The sequence below is a fragment of the Phocoena sinus genome, chromosome 15, assembly GCF_008692025.1.
Source record: "Phocoena sinus isolate mPhoSin1 chromosome 15, mPhoSin1.pri, whole genome shotgun sequence".
NCBI classification, from domain to species: domain Eukaryota; kingdom Metazoa; phylum Chordata; class Mammalia; order Artiodactyla; family Phocoenidae; genus Phocoena; species Phocoena sinus.
The window spans coordinates 65,722,146-65,737,483 of NC_045777.1; the positions used below are offsets into that span (position 1 = coordinate 65,722,146).

Genomic DNA, 15,338 nt, shown 5'->3' on the forward strand with positions numbered 1-15,338 from the left:
ACTTACCCTGAAAAAGAATAGTCACCTCACTTGCATTCAATATTATCTCAATATCAGGTTCAAGTTGTGCAATGTCAGAAGAGGTGGTCGTTACATGATAAAAAGTTTGGACTTTATCTGGACAGTAATGAACTCAGTCAACAATTTATTTCTAAATGATTACCTTGGTAACCGAGTGGTAAATGTATTAAAGGAGAATTTGAGAAATGCTTAGAAGAAGAATTCCTTCTTCTTGGAACCTGGTAACTTAGTGACTAAGTAAGGCAGATAGGGTTAAGGGCAAGGAGACACAGAAGTATGATGTCTAGGTGTTTGACTAAGTAAAATGGGAGAGGTGGTTGTAAGACTCTGAGAGGAATAAGTTTGGAGGCAGGAACACAGAATTCCACTGTGGCCATGATAATTTATCTATGCTGTCTATGAAATACTGAGGTTAGTGTATATTTAGTAATCAGCTGGATATTTAAGTTTGAACTCTGGGGGAAGTAAAGATTTTAATATGGTTAGGAAATTATTGAGAGAGAGAGAGAGGGAATAAATGGAATGAGAGAAACTGTTGGGTGTGCATGAGTCCTTGGAGAACAACAATACTTTAATAGAATAAAGAGGAAGAGAATCCTATAATCAATATTGAGAAAGAAGACTCAGAAGAGGCAGGATGTGATAACAGAAAGGTAGAAGAGAGCAATGAAAGGGCTGATTAACTTTGCTGTTTAATTTTAGCTACCCTTAATTAAATCTTCAGTCCACCAAAAGAGCCAGTCTGCCTACAAAAGGAGAGAGAGAGGGGAGGAGTGAGCAGGGCAGGGGCATTTGCTCAGAAGAGCAGGTATATTTTCAGACTGTAAGATCCAGCTTTTTGATGGAGTCATGACTTTTTTTTTTTTTTTTTTTTTTTTATGCGTTACGCGGGCCTCTCACTGTTGTGGCCTCTCCCGTCGCGGAGGACAGGCTCCGGACGCGCAGGCTCAGCGGCCATGGCCCACGGGCCCAGCCGCTCCGCGGCATGCGGGATCCTCCCAGACCGGGGCACGAACCCGTGTCCCCTGCATCGGCAGGCGGACTCCCAACCACTGCGCCACCAGGGAAGCCCTGGAGTCATGACTTTTTTCAGTCATTCTTCTCTATCCACCCATGGGCACCATTCTGTCGTCCACATCCCTCCAGGGCTCAGGTACTCTGAAAAGAAGAGGGTCCTGGGAGAAGAGAAGCAGAGACCCCTGGGGCTGTGTGCTGGATATAGAGCCTGTCCCACAGTGGGTTTGGGAGGTCCAGATGTCCCAGCAAGCCCTGCAGAAGGTATGAGAGAATGTGATATCTGAAATGTGTAATGCAGAAAGGGCCCTACTAGGGTCTATCAGAACTAGGCTGATAGGATCTCTGCCATATTTTGTTGCTACTATCTCCCCACACAGCTACCAGGACAATTGAGTCAGGAGAAGATTACAGAGAACTCATACCAGCTCTTAAATGACTTAGACCAGAAGTGACTTGTGTCACTTCCACCTGCAGTTCATTGTCCAAAAGTGGAATTCAATAGCCTCACCCTCACTATAGAAGAAGCTTGGACATGAGGGAGACGTGCACATGGAATCTTTAGAGAATTCTACTGTCTCTGAGGGACGAAGCGATAATAAACTCGCTCAGTGTCCCAGAGCTGGTAATGGATAAAGCTAGACTGAAACCCAGGCTGCCCGGCCCCAGAGCCTGTCTTCTTGACCACAATGCTGGTGTTACAGTTCCACACGGGAGATCTACTGAGATCCAGAGGGCACCTCGTGCACTTTCCTCCTGTCCCCATTCTCTTCTCAAAAGTGACTGCCTCCTCTGCTTGAGTAACAGGGTGTTTTGTACTCCATAATCTTTAGCTCACTATGGCCAGTCAGCCCTGCCTTCTTACTTGCTCCTCTCCATAAAATAAGAGTCTGTCCTGAGCAAGGATTCACCATGAATGCATTGGCCAGAAAGAGCAAGACCCACCCCTCAGAAGCCCGGCTTGCCCCTCAGCCCTAGCAGGGGTGTTCTAGCTGTCTCCAGCGGTCTCTGGTGGTGGCTTTGAGCAGAGGTATCTTTCTTCCTGGTTCAATGGAGGTTGGGAGGGAAAAGGTGCTGGGAAAGTTGCACCAGGATACTAGACATCCCCCATCCCCTTACAACTCCCCAAAATGGCTCTAGAAGAAAACGAACAGTACAAGCCACTACTTGTGATGATCCGGACTCATCCAATGCAACATCAATGTCAATCCAGTGTCTACATGCCTGGGCCAGGCACGCTGCAGACTTTACATTGTGCGAACCTTTCAAAGATCCCGTGGGACAAATCTTATTAACAACCACCCACTCCTCCACTTTTCAGATGAGAAGACAAAAGTTAGAAGAGGTAAATGGCTTGCCATGGGCCATCTTATAAGTGTCTGTGCCAGCACGTAAGCTCAAGACTTTGGGATTCCAAAGACCCTGCATCTTGCCAGTACACCACACTGTTTCTCTTAGAATCCCACGTTAGTACAAACAGCCAACGTTGATTACGCCAAGCACTGTGTTATGTACGTTTCATGAATTATTTCATCTAATACTAACAGTGACAACAACAAAGAGCAACCATAGGAAATGGGTGTCACTATTAGCACTCGCATCTCACAGATAAGGACACTGAAGTGTAGAAAAAGGAGGTCCACGAAAGTCAAAGACAGCGTAAGCGGCAGACCTAACGCTTAAACCCAAATCTCTCTGCCTCGGATCACAGGCTTTAACTACTAGGCAACGCTGCCACCTGGCTGTCATTGAAACGAGAACATTGGAGACCTGGGACTGGGAGAGGGGAGCAGGTTAGCTACAGAGAACTTGTGAACGTGCTCCATTTGGCTGTATCTGTTCATTCACGCTGCAAGGCCTCCCTACCATAACTGGAGATTACGTTATATAGTTTTTCTAACCGATTTTCTCTCCATGAGGGCTTGTGATTGCTTTCTGACCTGTTATACGTGAGCATCTCCTCCCCCTTCTGAATCATTCAATTCCTGCCAAGTTCTCCACCCCAGCTGTGGCCAGGAACCAGGTTCTGTTGTGTGCACAGAGAGAACTGAACTTCTGATCAGAGAGAACTGAACCCGCAAAGTCCCCATCCAAGACCTAACCCCAGTGTTTCCTAGACAGTACCAGGTAAGATGGAGGTGAATGACAGCTTCTTTGGGTGGGTGGGTGTTTATATGTGTGTGTTTATCTGCCACAGGGCAGTAAAGTATACACTGAACTTAAAATCTGAAGACCCAATTTCAAATTCTGGCAGTGCCACTTACAGCCCTTGAGCAAGTCTCTTAACTTCTCTGACACTTCTTTTCCTTTACTGCAAAATGAGGATGGTGATATCGAGAGAGAGAGCTGAATGGGAATATGCATGTGATATGCCTAGCACCGTGGCCGGCACATGGGTGATTGATTTAATGTTAGACAGCTCTGAATGTAGTGGGCTGTGGGAGGAGGGTACCGAGAGGGGCAGAAAAGACCCAGAAGTTAGACACTGGAAAGAAAACTCCATTATGCAGGAGTTTGTTCACAGTATATAAGGTGAATGCCTTTTATTAAAAAATATCTTTTTAGGGCTTCCCTGGTGGCGCAGTGGTTGAGAGACCACCTGCCAATGCAGGGGACACACGTTCATGCCCCAGTCCGGGAAGATCCCACATCCCGCAGAGCAGCTGGGCCCGTGAGCTATGGCCTCTGAGCCTGTGCGTCCGGAGCCTGTGCTCCGCAACGGGAGAGGCCACAGCAGTGAGAGGCCCGCGTACCGCAAAAAAAAAAAAAAAAGAAAAAAAAATATCTTTTTAATATTTAACATGGAAGGGGCTGGCCTCAGAATTTGCTGGGAGTTAGAAGGCACCTCAACATTTACTGAGCCCTTATTCTGCATCAGACTCAGTGCTGGCAAAGTGATTTATATTGACTATCTTGCTAATCCTTGTGGAAGCCAGATAGTGGGTGTTACTACGATGCCCTCAAGTTTGGAGACATGAATGGTGGTCAAGATCACTCAGCTGGTACCCAGTGGAGCCAAACCTGGCTCTGTAGCTCTAGGATCCCCTATAACACACTAAAATAAACAGCTTTTCAGTCCAAATGCTTGTGAAATCAAAGCTCTGTTGCAAGAACTCTTCAAGGCACTGTGTACCGGTCATACGGGATTAGGGTCCATATAATGACCTCGTTGTAACTTAATTACCTCTTTAAAGATTCTATGTCCAAATACAGTCACATTGTGAGGTATTGAGGGTTAGGACTTCAACATATGAATTTTGAGGGGACACAATTCAGCCCATAATAAAGGATTAATTAATTTCCACATTATTTCTCTTGGTGTTGTTTTGGTTTTTAGCCACTTACTAAGGGGTTGTTTGCACTGTCCTTGAGTATTTTAAGGAGGATCCTGCAGTGATGTAAACACGTGTGTATAAAAATAGCAACTGAGTCTGGTTTCTTGCTCTCAATGAGCTCATGCCTGTGGAGACAGGTATGTGTTGGAAAAAATAGCAGGATAAGCAGGTTTTAGAACTAGCTCTGCTACTAAACTTGCCTTGAAACCTTGGGGAAATCCCTGTCCCTCTTGGGATGTTAGCCTAGAATGGGGGTTTTAAGCTCAAATGTCGACAAGAGCTGGATAGGTACAGTAAGTGCAGAAGCAAGTAGCTGTAACAACATAGGGAGTAGTGGAAACCCTGTTGAATTGGACAACATTCCATTTAATTTTCAGCTCCAACCAGTTGGTGCCAGGTTGAAATAAAGGCCCAGTGTTGCCAGGCCTTCTGAGTTTTCAAGAGAAATCTTCAATTCACATTTTAAATGAAATCTCCCAAATTGTAAATATTGGCAATTCAAATTTTTTCCTCCTAAGGATGAGGGTCAAACGTCTGAGCCAGCTGGTTATCTTAGGGTCTTTCTTCCCTTAAGTGCTCTGATAAAACAAAAGACAGTACTGTTTATTGAGAGGCACTAAAAAGGAAGGGGACATACTTTAGTTCATGTGGTCTAAGGGTCCACACAGATAAGGAAACTCTAAGGGATGAAGCTTTCCCATATCTATCCTCTTTTCTACAGACAGTTGCAGGGTTCCAAGGGCAGCATCTAAATTAATTGGGGTTTGGTTATTGCGAGTCTAAACAGGTTGAAAATAAATTGAGTCAAGTTTTATTGATCTCTTTTATGGGTCGATTGTCAAACAGTATTATCTTATTGCTGAAACGGGGAGGAGGCTTAATTGTTTGCGGTGATGAAGTGCTTGAACCTCAGAGCTATCTGTGAAGTGGCTTTCTTCTCATAGAACAGAAGTTCTAGCTTAAGCCAATTTTCACAATCAAACTTCAAGAAGCATCCTCATAAATGAGCGTTCTGCTCCCATGTTAGAAGCACTTGTTGGGATCTGGAGTGGCAAAGAAACTTTATTTCACAGGTCAAGTGATGTATTGGTAATAGCTACCTGGATGCTGCCCTGGGGAAAACCCCGAGGCCGGATCCCAGTCCAGTAAGGAAGGCGCTGTGATATTAGCCTCCTCTGTCCTGAGTGTGGTGGTGCATATTTGTCAATATTCTTAGAGTCTCAAGTGACAGAAACCCAATCTCAGGCAGGAAAGACTGTTGGCTCATAGAATTCAGGACAGGATATTACCAAGACGGGGGTAGAGATGCAGACGGGCCTCAGGAACAATAGTTCTGAACCAGAGACTTGCGTGCCTCTGAGATACTCTCTGCCCCTTATTTCCATGTCTCTGAAATCTTCCATGTTTTCTTCACTCACGCAGAGCAGTTATCTCCACATGACAGGAATTATAGCCACCGACAGTTTCCAAAGTGTGCGTTTCATGGCTTCCACCTTATATACCCTTTGGTAACAAGCACACACACACAAATTTTGGAGAGGGATTATGATTAGCCCAGTTTGGATTTAAAAATCGTGGGAAATGACTGCTCAGCTCTGGACCAGTCAACTTTGAAAAGGGGGTGGAATCATCTAAAAATATGTCAGTTTCCATGAGAACCATACATTTGGGCTCGGTGGGAAGAGAGGTCTCCAGAGCAAGGATAACATGAGGTACAGGACTTTCAAAATGATGAGTTTCTACCAAAAAGGGGATGACCACATGGCTGCCATCCCAGGGGGTACAAAAAAGAGAAGGAGACCCTCAGAAATATGTGCCAACCTTATCTGGTAGCTATAGTCCCTCCCCATCATTTTTGGCCTCATCTGGGAAGAGAAATCCCCACCTAAATCAGTAAGTTGTGCCTTCCAAATTCCAGTGAGCTGAAACAAAGTTATCACTCTAGCAGTTAACCAGGAATGTGCCTTCATTTTGTGGAAGAAGTTCCTGCTCTAATGACTGACATATTAGCCGTCTCTTCTCAAGGCAGGTGGTGGCCTGAAATTCTGTGCCTGCTTCCTGAGGACTGCTCCACCATGCGATGGCTGATGAAGTTCCGGGTCCTCTGGGACATCCACAAATCTCGCTGTGGCTTCTACCCTGCCCCTCAGTACCTGCGTTGCCAGTCTTTGTCGGGAGCTGGAGCCGCAAGATGGAATGACTACGATACACCTGAGGAATTTAACTTTGCAAGTGATGTACTGGACTACTGGGCTCAAATGGAGAAGGTAAGGAGGCACCCATGCTGGGGGGTGAGAACAGGATCGACCTCTTGCTCCTAGTAGGTTGAGGGGCACAGAACTAAGAATGGCTTCTGGCTAAGCTTACAAGTATCATGAAAAGCTTATGTTTTGGGCTTCAATTCTCAGCCTGGACACTTCCTCAATTCTCTGAGCCCCAGTGGTTTTATCCGTGAAATGGGGATAATCTCATTTAAGAAACAAGACAGCAGGTGAAAGTATCTGGTACACAGTCAGGTAACTGTGACCAAGTGTCAAGTTCTAATCACAGGTCAGCAAGTTGATGTTGGTCTGGATTCTCACCTTCAGCGACTGGAACTGTGAGTCTAACTAGAATTCCTCTCATCACACTTGGGCTTGACTTCAGCCCAATGCACGTTCTTGGTTTGTCTTTTACCAAGAGACAGACCAAGAGGGGAGCAGTGGTGACACTAGGAGTTGGGGTAGACAGTGGGTGGTGTTCCAGCTACTAAGTCCCAGCTGGTAATGTCCACATTGTGAAAACCCACTGAACACTGTCTTTGTACAGAAGAAAGAATTCACCTGAGATGGAGTAAGAGAGTTGATGTATTTTTAATTTCCCATGAACATACATTCATATGTTAGTATTCAAAGCTTACATGCCTTTCATAGGGACTTTTTTCCTACCTCCATCTTTTTCCTTTTTCTGAATTTCCATAATAACTCCAGGGAAAATAGAGCCCTCAGTTATGGAGAGCCCTTTTTCATGTGCCATGTCAAGCACTTTACATTTATTATTCTGATTAGATGGACACTTTAATTTTCCCCATTTTCCAGTTGAGGAAACTGAGGTTCCAAGGGGTCAAATACCTGCAGAATTCACATACTTAATAAGTGAAGGAGCAGGATTTGGGTCCAGGCTGTCTGATTCTATAATCCACTGTTTAACCTGGTCTCACAATCTGATGATGTCCAAACATCTCTGCCTTCAGACCACAAACTGACTTTCATCACTGCCCAGACCAAAACTCAGGTTAGACCTTTTGAATCATGAGAAATGGCTGGAGAGGCCATCGTTTTTTTCCTGCATTTGTCTTCATAAAGTCCTTATTAGTTCACACATCAACCCCTGGAGATTATCACCATGTAAATATTTGCCCAGGGAATGCCGCGTCTTTGTTGGGTCATTGTCAATTCCTCCATATCTCCAAACTTCTCCTACCCCCAGCATCTCCACCCCACTTACATTCATTCTCACAACAGTTCTGATCTGTCTGTTTCTACTTTTCTAATTGCCTTGATCATGACCAGTGTCTCTCTAGTGACGTATGGTGTCTGACACCTAGCAATCCCTCAGGACACCTTTGTGGAATACATGAATTTTGAAACTTGCCTTATGAGCACTGTATGGATTGATGTTGCTCCCATGGAAGACCTTCTAGAGGGCACGCCACCGTAGTCTAGTCTGGCTTTCTGGGCCTCCCCTTACAACTTAACAAGCATCATTCAGAAACGGATCCGTAACCTAATCAACAACACAACCCAAACCATAACAAATAGAATTGATTTTGACTCAATTTTCCACACATTTTACTTATTAAAAATGTTGTTAGAAATCCAACATTTTAATGTAACTTTTTTTTTAGCATAATCCAGGCAACATACGTCCAGGGGTGGAATATAGTCACTCATTCAGGCCACCAATTTACAACCCGTGACTATCCTTGGTAATTAAACTCTATATTACTCTAGGCTCCAAGGATACTACACTCCAATTGATTCATGGAGCAGCCTCCCAAATCTATTCATGAGAGGTCACGTTCATGTCCAAAATCATTCATTCTGTCTCTTTGATACTGCATTCATTCATTCAATTAGGATTTAGTGAGTACCTCACATGTGTTTTCAGGATACAAGTTTCTTACCTCTTCGGTTAGAATTATTCCTAGGTCTTTTACTCTTTTTGATGCAATTGTAAACGGGATTGTTTTCTTAATTTTTCTTTGTGATAGTTAATTGTTCGTGTATAGAAATGCAACAGAAAAAAAAAAAAAATGCAACAGAACCCACACAGTTCAAACCTCTGTTGTTCAAGGGTCAACTGTATTTGCTTTATGCATTAGGTGCTCTTATGTTGGCTGCCTATATATTTACAATTGTTATATCTTGTTGGATTGATTCCTTTATCATTATGAAATGTCCTTCTTGTTTCCCATTATGCTCTTTGTTTTATTATTTTATTTCTATTTTTTAAAATTTATTTTATTTATTTTTGGCTGTGTTGGGTCTTTTTTGCTGCGCACAGGCTTTCCCTAGTTGTGGTGAATGGGGGTTACTCTTCGTTGTGGTATGCGAGCTTCTCATTGCAGTGTCCTCTCTTGTTGTGGAGCATGGGCTCTAAGAGCACAGACTTCAGTAGGTGTGGCTTGTGGGCTGTAGAGTGTAGGCTCAGTAGTTGTGGTGCCTAGGTTTAGTTGCTCTGTACCATGTGGGATCTTCTAGGACCAGGGCTTGAACCCATGTCCCCTGCATTGGCAGGTGGATTCTTAACCACTGTGCCACCAGGGAAGCCCCGCTTTTTGTTTTAAAGTCTATTTTGTCTGATATGTATATTGGCACACCAGCTTTTTTTTTTTTTTCACTTCCATTTATATGGAATACTTTTTCCATCCCCTCACTTTTTCAGTCTGTGTATGACTTTAGATCCGAAGTGACCCTCTTCACAGGATATAATGGGTCTTTTTTTTTTTATCAATTCAGCTACTCTATGTCTTTTGATTGGAATATTAATCCATTTATATTTAAGTAATTATTGCTAGGTATGTACTTATTGCCATTTTGCTGTTTTCTGGTTGTTTTGGTAGTTCCTTTTTTGTTCTTTTCTTCTTTTTTTCCTCTCTTCCCTTGTGATTTGATGACCATGTTTAATATTATGCTTGAATTTCTTTCACTCTTCTGTGTGTGTACCTATTATAGGTTTTTGGTTGTCATGACATTATATATATATATATATATATATATATATATATATACACACATATATATTTATATATATATGTTGTTGTTTTTTTAAGTTGATGATCTCCTAAGGTCAAATGCATTCTAACCACCCTACATTTTTACTGTTCCCCCCCATGTTTGTTGTTTTTGATGACATATTTTACATATGTAAAATATGTACATATTTTACATATTTTTCTTTTGCATATCCAGTAGTTTTGCATAACTACTTATTGTGGGTATAGATGATTTTATTTCTTTGCCTTTTAACATTCCTACATAAGTGGTTCCTGATCTTGGAGAAGTGGCCTAATGTAGGAGATATCCTATGGGCCCAGCAGCACACTCCCCTCTGGTCACCAGAGTTATATGCTCTAGGGTTATATGCTCCAGGGTCCCCCCCTCTATGGGCTATGTGGGCCCTTTTGTTGTGGCATGGCCAACTACCGTGGGTGCACTGGTCGTCAAGGCTGGCCCCCAGACTGGTTGGCTGACATTTCCTGTCTCATGTAATGGTTGCCAGCCTGTAGGCAAGGCTGGTCCCTGATGTGGCTGGCCATGTGGCCTGGGATGTTCCAGGGCTGATCTTGGCCCTCTGATGGGTGAAGCTGATCCTGGGATAGCCGGCCATGGGGTTGGGGCACCTGGAGTTGGGGTTGGCCCACCGGTGATTGGGGTCATCTTTAGATTTAATTTAACCCTGAAATTCCTTATTTATGTTCCAGAGTTGTTGTTTTTTATTTATTCATTCAGTACATATTTAACGAACATTTACTATGTACCAGGTGCTCTTCTAAGAGCTTTGATAAAGAATTTAAAAGTTATCACTATTTTTTGTTGCTGTTTTATTGAGATATAATTAAAGTATAATTATCACTGTTTTCCTAAAAAACAGAAACCAGCAGTTTTTCAGGTCAAACTCAGCACACTAGCATGCATATCGAAATATTTAGACATAAAATCTGGGGTTTTCACTGCAGAAAAGCTTTTAGTAAAGGATTTAACTTTTTTTTTAATAGATAGGTTATTAAGATTTCTATTCATCAACTTTGGAAAGTTAAATTTTTTTAGCAATTTGTTCATTTCATTCAAAATGTCATAAAGTTATTTTTTGACATAAAGTTATTAATATTTTTATTATTGCTATTTTAATGTCTAAGAGTTGTAATAATGTACACTTTTTATTCTTGATATTTTTAATATGTTTATTCTCTTTTTTTTTCTTGATAAGTCTTCCAAGGAGTTTACCAATTTTATAACTCTTTTCAAAACCAGTTTTGGTTTTACTGATATTCTCTCTTGTGTATTTGCTCTCCATTCCATTGATGCCTACTGTTATCTTTATTATTTCTTTTCTTGTATCCTCCCTTGATTTAATTTGCTATTCTTTTTTCAGCTTCTTGAAATGGAAGCTTATGTCCTTACTTTTAAGCCTTCCTTCTTTTCCAATATCTGCATTAAAAGTATAAATTTCCCACTAAGCACTCCTCTTAGGTACATTATACAAATTTTGATATGTCACATTTTATTATCATTAAGTTCAAAATATTTTTTATTTGCCTTTTGATTCTTCTCTGGCCCATAGATTACATAAAAATGTATTGGTTAGTTTCCTGATAGTTGAGGTGGGTTTCTCATTATCTTCTTGTTAATGATTTCTAGCTTAATTCTATTGTGGTCAAAAAGTATACTCTGAGTTTTGAAATTTCTGGAGGTTAGTAAACATTCCAAATGCAATGGAAGAGAATGTGAGTTATATCATTGTTGGGGAAAGTGTTTTATCTATGTCAATTAGGATTTAAATTCTATGAAATCTATCATATTCTATCATTAATTTACAGAAATTATAGAAATTCTACTTGTATTTCATTTTAATTAAAAATAAGGCAAGCCCTTTCTATAGGCAGTAAATTCTTATGTGTTTTAACATTCAGAAAGAATCATCTCATTCATCAATCACATGAGTAATTGATCTACCTTTCCAATTTTCCTTCTTTATATTTTAGTTAGAGATTAACAAGGAGTAGCTATGTAAGTTTTTGCTTATTTAAATCAACTGTATTTATCTATAATTTACCTAGAATACAACTCACACACTTTATATGATAGTTTAATAAGTTTTAGAACATTTCAATCACCTCAAAAATTTCCTTTTGTCCTTTCCTAGTCAATACCCACCCATCCCCACCCTGAGCCCCAGGTAGACACTAATTTGCTGTCACTAGCCATTATATTTCTCTTTCCTAGGGTTTCATAGAAATGGAATAATATAAGATGCACTCTTTTGTGTCTGGTTTCTTTTACTCAGCATGTTTTTGAGATTCATTCATACTGTCTTGTGTATTACTTCTTCATTCCTTTTTATTGCTGACTTAGTGTTTTATTTTTTAGATCTATTTCTCAATTTTCCTTTGGCTTCAAACCTCACTGCATAAAACTGTAAATCTCATATCCAGTTTAAAGGTGTGTTTTATCTTTTGAAAACATGCTAATCTTAATATCACATTATCAGATTAATTCTGAGCCCCCCAAACCATAAATGCTTAAGCAATATCTTCTTCAAGTTGCAAGAGTTAGGAGTCTAAACATTTGTCTGAATAAAAACAAAAATTATTTTTACCTTGATACGCCAAACTTTCTATCATTTTGTAAACTCATACAGAAATATTATATAGTCTGTTCCCCTTATATAGACAGTGCACAACTAGTCATTTATACTTGCTAACATTCCTTAATCTGTTGGAGAATAATTTTTTTCATAGCACTGATTTTTCCATAGATATGACTATATGTATATACATATATCTGTGTGTGTGTATGTATGTATATATGTATATAATTCTTATCTCAGGTGAGACACACTCTTTTGTTCCAATCATATGAGGCAAAGATGGTAGGATCATGTTTGCACATGTGTGGGAAATAATTTCTGGTAGATTATACACCATAGAATTATCAGCGTTGACCTTCAGGGAGTGAAAATGTGATGAGAAACTTGAAGAAATTTTTCTGTTCATAAGAAATTTTTCTGTTAGTAAGATTGTGCCTTGCGTGAACTTTTACTCTGAACATGCTTTGTTTGGGGAATTAAAAAAACTTTAAAAAATCGTTTTACTTGGGGAAAATAAAAGACTTGATTTAAACAAGAAAATGAAAGTTGTCCATAAACATTTAAAACTGTTTACATACATGTGTATATGCATGTCTTGTTCACCATTGTATCCTTTTGGTCTAAGAACAGTGCCTAAGAAATAATGAGAATTTGGCAAATATATATTGAATGAATGAATGGATACTATTATATAAATTTGGTTTTAATGTAAATATGGTGTTGCTTTTCTAAATTGATATTGTATTATAAGATTTCTACTGCAAAAATATTCTGAAAGTTTTCTTGATTGGTTTTATCATATTCCATCACATGGAAGTAACAATTCTGTCGAAAGCATATAGTTGAATTCTGGGTTTTTTATCCATTTTGCCAATCTAGTTCTTTTGATTGGGGAATTTCATTCACTTACATTTAAAGTAATTACTGATAAGGATGACTGACTATTGTCATATTGTTAATTGATTCCTTGATGTCACAGCTTTTGTGTCCCTCAGTTCATCCCTTACTGCCTTCTTCTGTGTTTAGTTGATTTTTTGTAGTGATATGTTTTGATGTTCTTTTCGTTTCCTTTTGGGAATATTCTGTAGATAATTTCTTTGTGATTACCATGGGGATTACATATAACATTCCAAATTATAACACTTCATTTGAAACTAATAACAACTTAACTTCATTCACATACAAAACCCTACTGTTTTCCGGTTCCCTTGCACCTTCCTATATTGTGTTATTGATTTCACAAACTATATCTTTACATATTATCTACCCATTAACATAGATTTATAATTATTTTTTATGCTTTTGTGGTTTCCATACAGTGAAAGAATAAAAAGTGAAGTTATGAACCAAAATTATAACAATACTGTTTTTATATTTGTCTTTGTATTTATCTTTATTAAAGAACTTTATACTTTTATATTTAAGTTACTCTCTAATATCTTTTCATTTCAACTTAACTCCTTTTAGCATTTCTTGTAGGGAAGGTCTAAGGATAAAGAACTCCCTCAGTGTTGTTTTTTTTTAAATCTGAGAATGTCCTAATTTCTCCCTCATTTTTAAAAAACTATTTAATTTATATTGGAGTATAGCTGATTAACAATGTTGTGATAGTTTCATGTGCACACTGAAGCAACTCAGCCATACATATTCTCCCTCTTTTTTTTTTTTTGGTACGCCGTCCTCTCACTGCTGTGGCCTCTCCCGTTGCGGAGCACAGGCTCCGGACGCGCAGGCCCAGCAGCCATGGCTCACGGGCCCAGCCGCTCCATGGCATGTGGGATCCTCCCGGAGCGGGGCACGAAACCGCATCCCCTACATCGGCAGGCAGACTCTCAACCACTGCGCCACCAGGGAAGCCCTCTCCCTCATTTTTGACGGACAATTTTGCTAGATATAGAATTTTTGGTTGACAGTTTTTTTTTTTTCTTTATCACTTTAAATATATAATCTCACTGCCTTCTGGTCTTCAGTCCACTGGTAATCTTATTAAGAATTTCACCTGATGAGTCACTTTTCTCTTGCGGCTTTTAAGATGCTCTCTTTGTCTTTGTCATCTGTAGTTTGATTGTAATGTCTCTCTGTGGGTGTCTGGGTTTTCCTACTTGGAGTTCATTGAGCCTCTTGTATTTGTCTCTCCATGCCTTTCCTCAAATTTGAGAAGTTTTTAGCCATTATTACTTCAGATAAGTTCTATGCTCCATTTTCTCTCTTTTTTCTCCTTCTGATAGTCCCATAATGTGTATATTGGTCTATTTGATTGTGCCCCATAAGTTTCTTAGGCTCTGTTCATTTTTCTTCTTGTATTTTTCTTTTTGTTCTTCTGACTCATTAATTTTAGATGACTTGTCTTCAAGTGTACTGATTCTTTCTTCTGCCTACTCTGTCTACTGTTGAGTCCCTTTGTGAAGATTTCAGTTCAGTTATTGTATTTCTTAGCTTCAGAATTTCTGTTTGGATCTTTTTGTAATTTGTATCTCTTTGTTGATATTCTCATTTTGTGCATATATTATTTTCCTGCTTTGCTTTAGTTCTTTGAGTTTTCCTTTAGTGCTTTCAGTGTATTTAAGACAGTCATTTAAAAATCTTTGTCGGGGGGCTTCCCTGGTGGTGCAGTGGTTGAGAATCTGCCTGCCAATGCAGGGGACACGGGTTCGAGCCCTGGTCTGGGAAGATCCCACATGCCACGGAGCAACTAGGCCCATGAGCCACAACTACTGAGCCTGCACGTCTGGAGCTTGTACTCCACAACAAGAGACGCCACGACAGTGAGAGGCCCATGCACCGCGATGAAGAGTGGTTCCTGCTCGCCGCAACTAGAGAAAGCCCACGCACAGAAACGAAGACCCAACACAGCCAGAAATAAATAAATTAATTAATTAATTAATTAAATAAATTAAAAACAAAAAATCTTTGTCTAGTAACTGCAGCCTATGTCTCTTTAGGGTCAGTTCCTAGAGATTCAAGTTGTTACTTCGAATAGGCTGCTTCTCTTTTTCTTTGTAGACCTTGTGATCTGTTGTTAAAAATTGGATATTTAAAAAAAATAGCCTCCTCTCTCAGTCTTTGCAGCCTGGCTCCATGCAGGGAAAGACCTTCAATATATAATCTGCTCAGTAT

The 15,338-nt window shown here is 40.1% G+C and overlaps 1 protein-coding gene across 4 annotated transcripts in view; it reads left to right on the forward strand.

Annotated features, from left to right (window-relative positions):
* The first annotated feature begins 2,805 nt into the window (after positions 1-2,805).
* The window catches only part of LOC116739914 (acyl-coenzyme A synthetase ACSM1, mitochondrial-like), a 46,255-nt gene continuing 33,722 nt past the window's right edge, over positions 2,806-15,338 (forward strand). The window contains exons 1-2 of one of the 4 annotated variants that reach the window (XM_032604813.1): positions 2,806-3,162; positions 6,396-6,637. In XM_032604813.1, coding sequence (XP_032460704.1) covers positions 6,446-6,637 — 192 coding nt within the window. In that variant the 5' untranslated portion in view covers positions 2,806-3,162; positions 6,396-6,445. Of the gene's footprint in view, positions 3,163-6,380; positions 6,638-15,338 lie in introns of those variants that run through there. The other 3 variants (XM_032604812.1, XM_032604811.1, XM_032604814.1) reach the window with 3 other exon arrangements.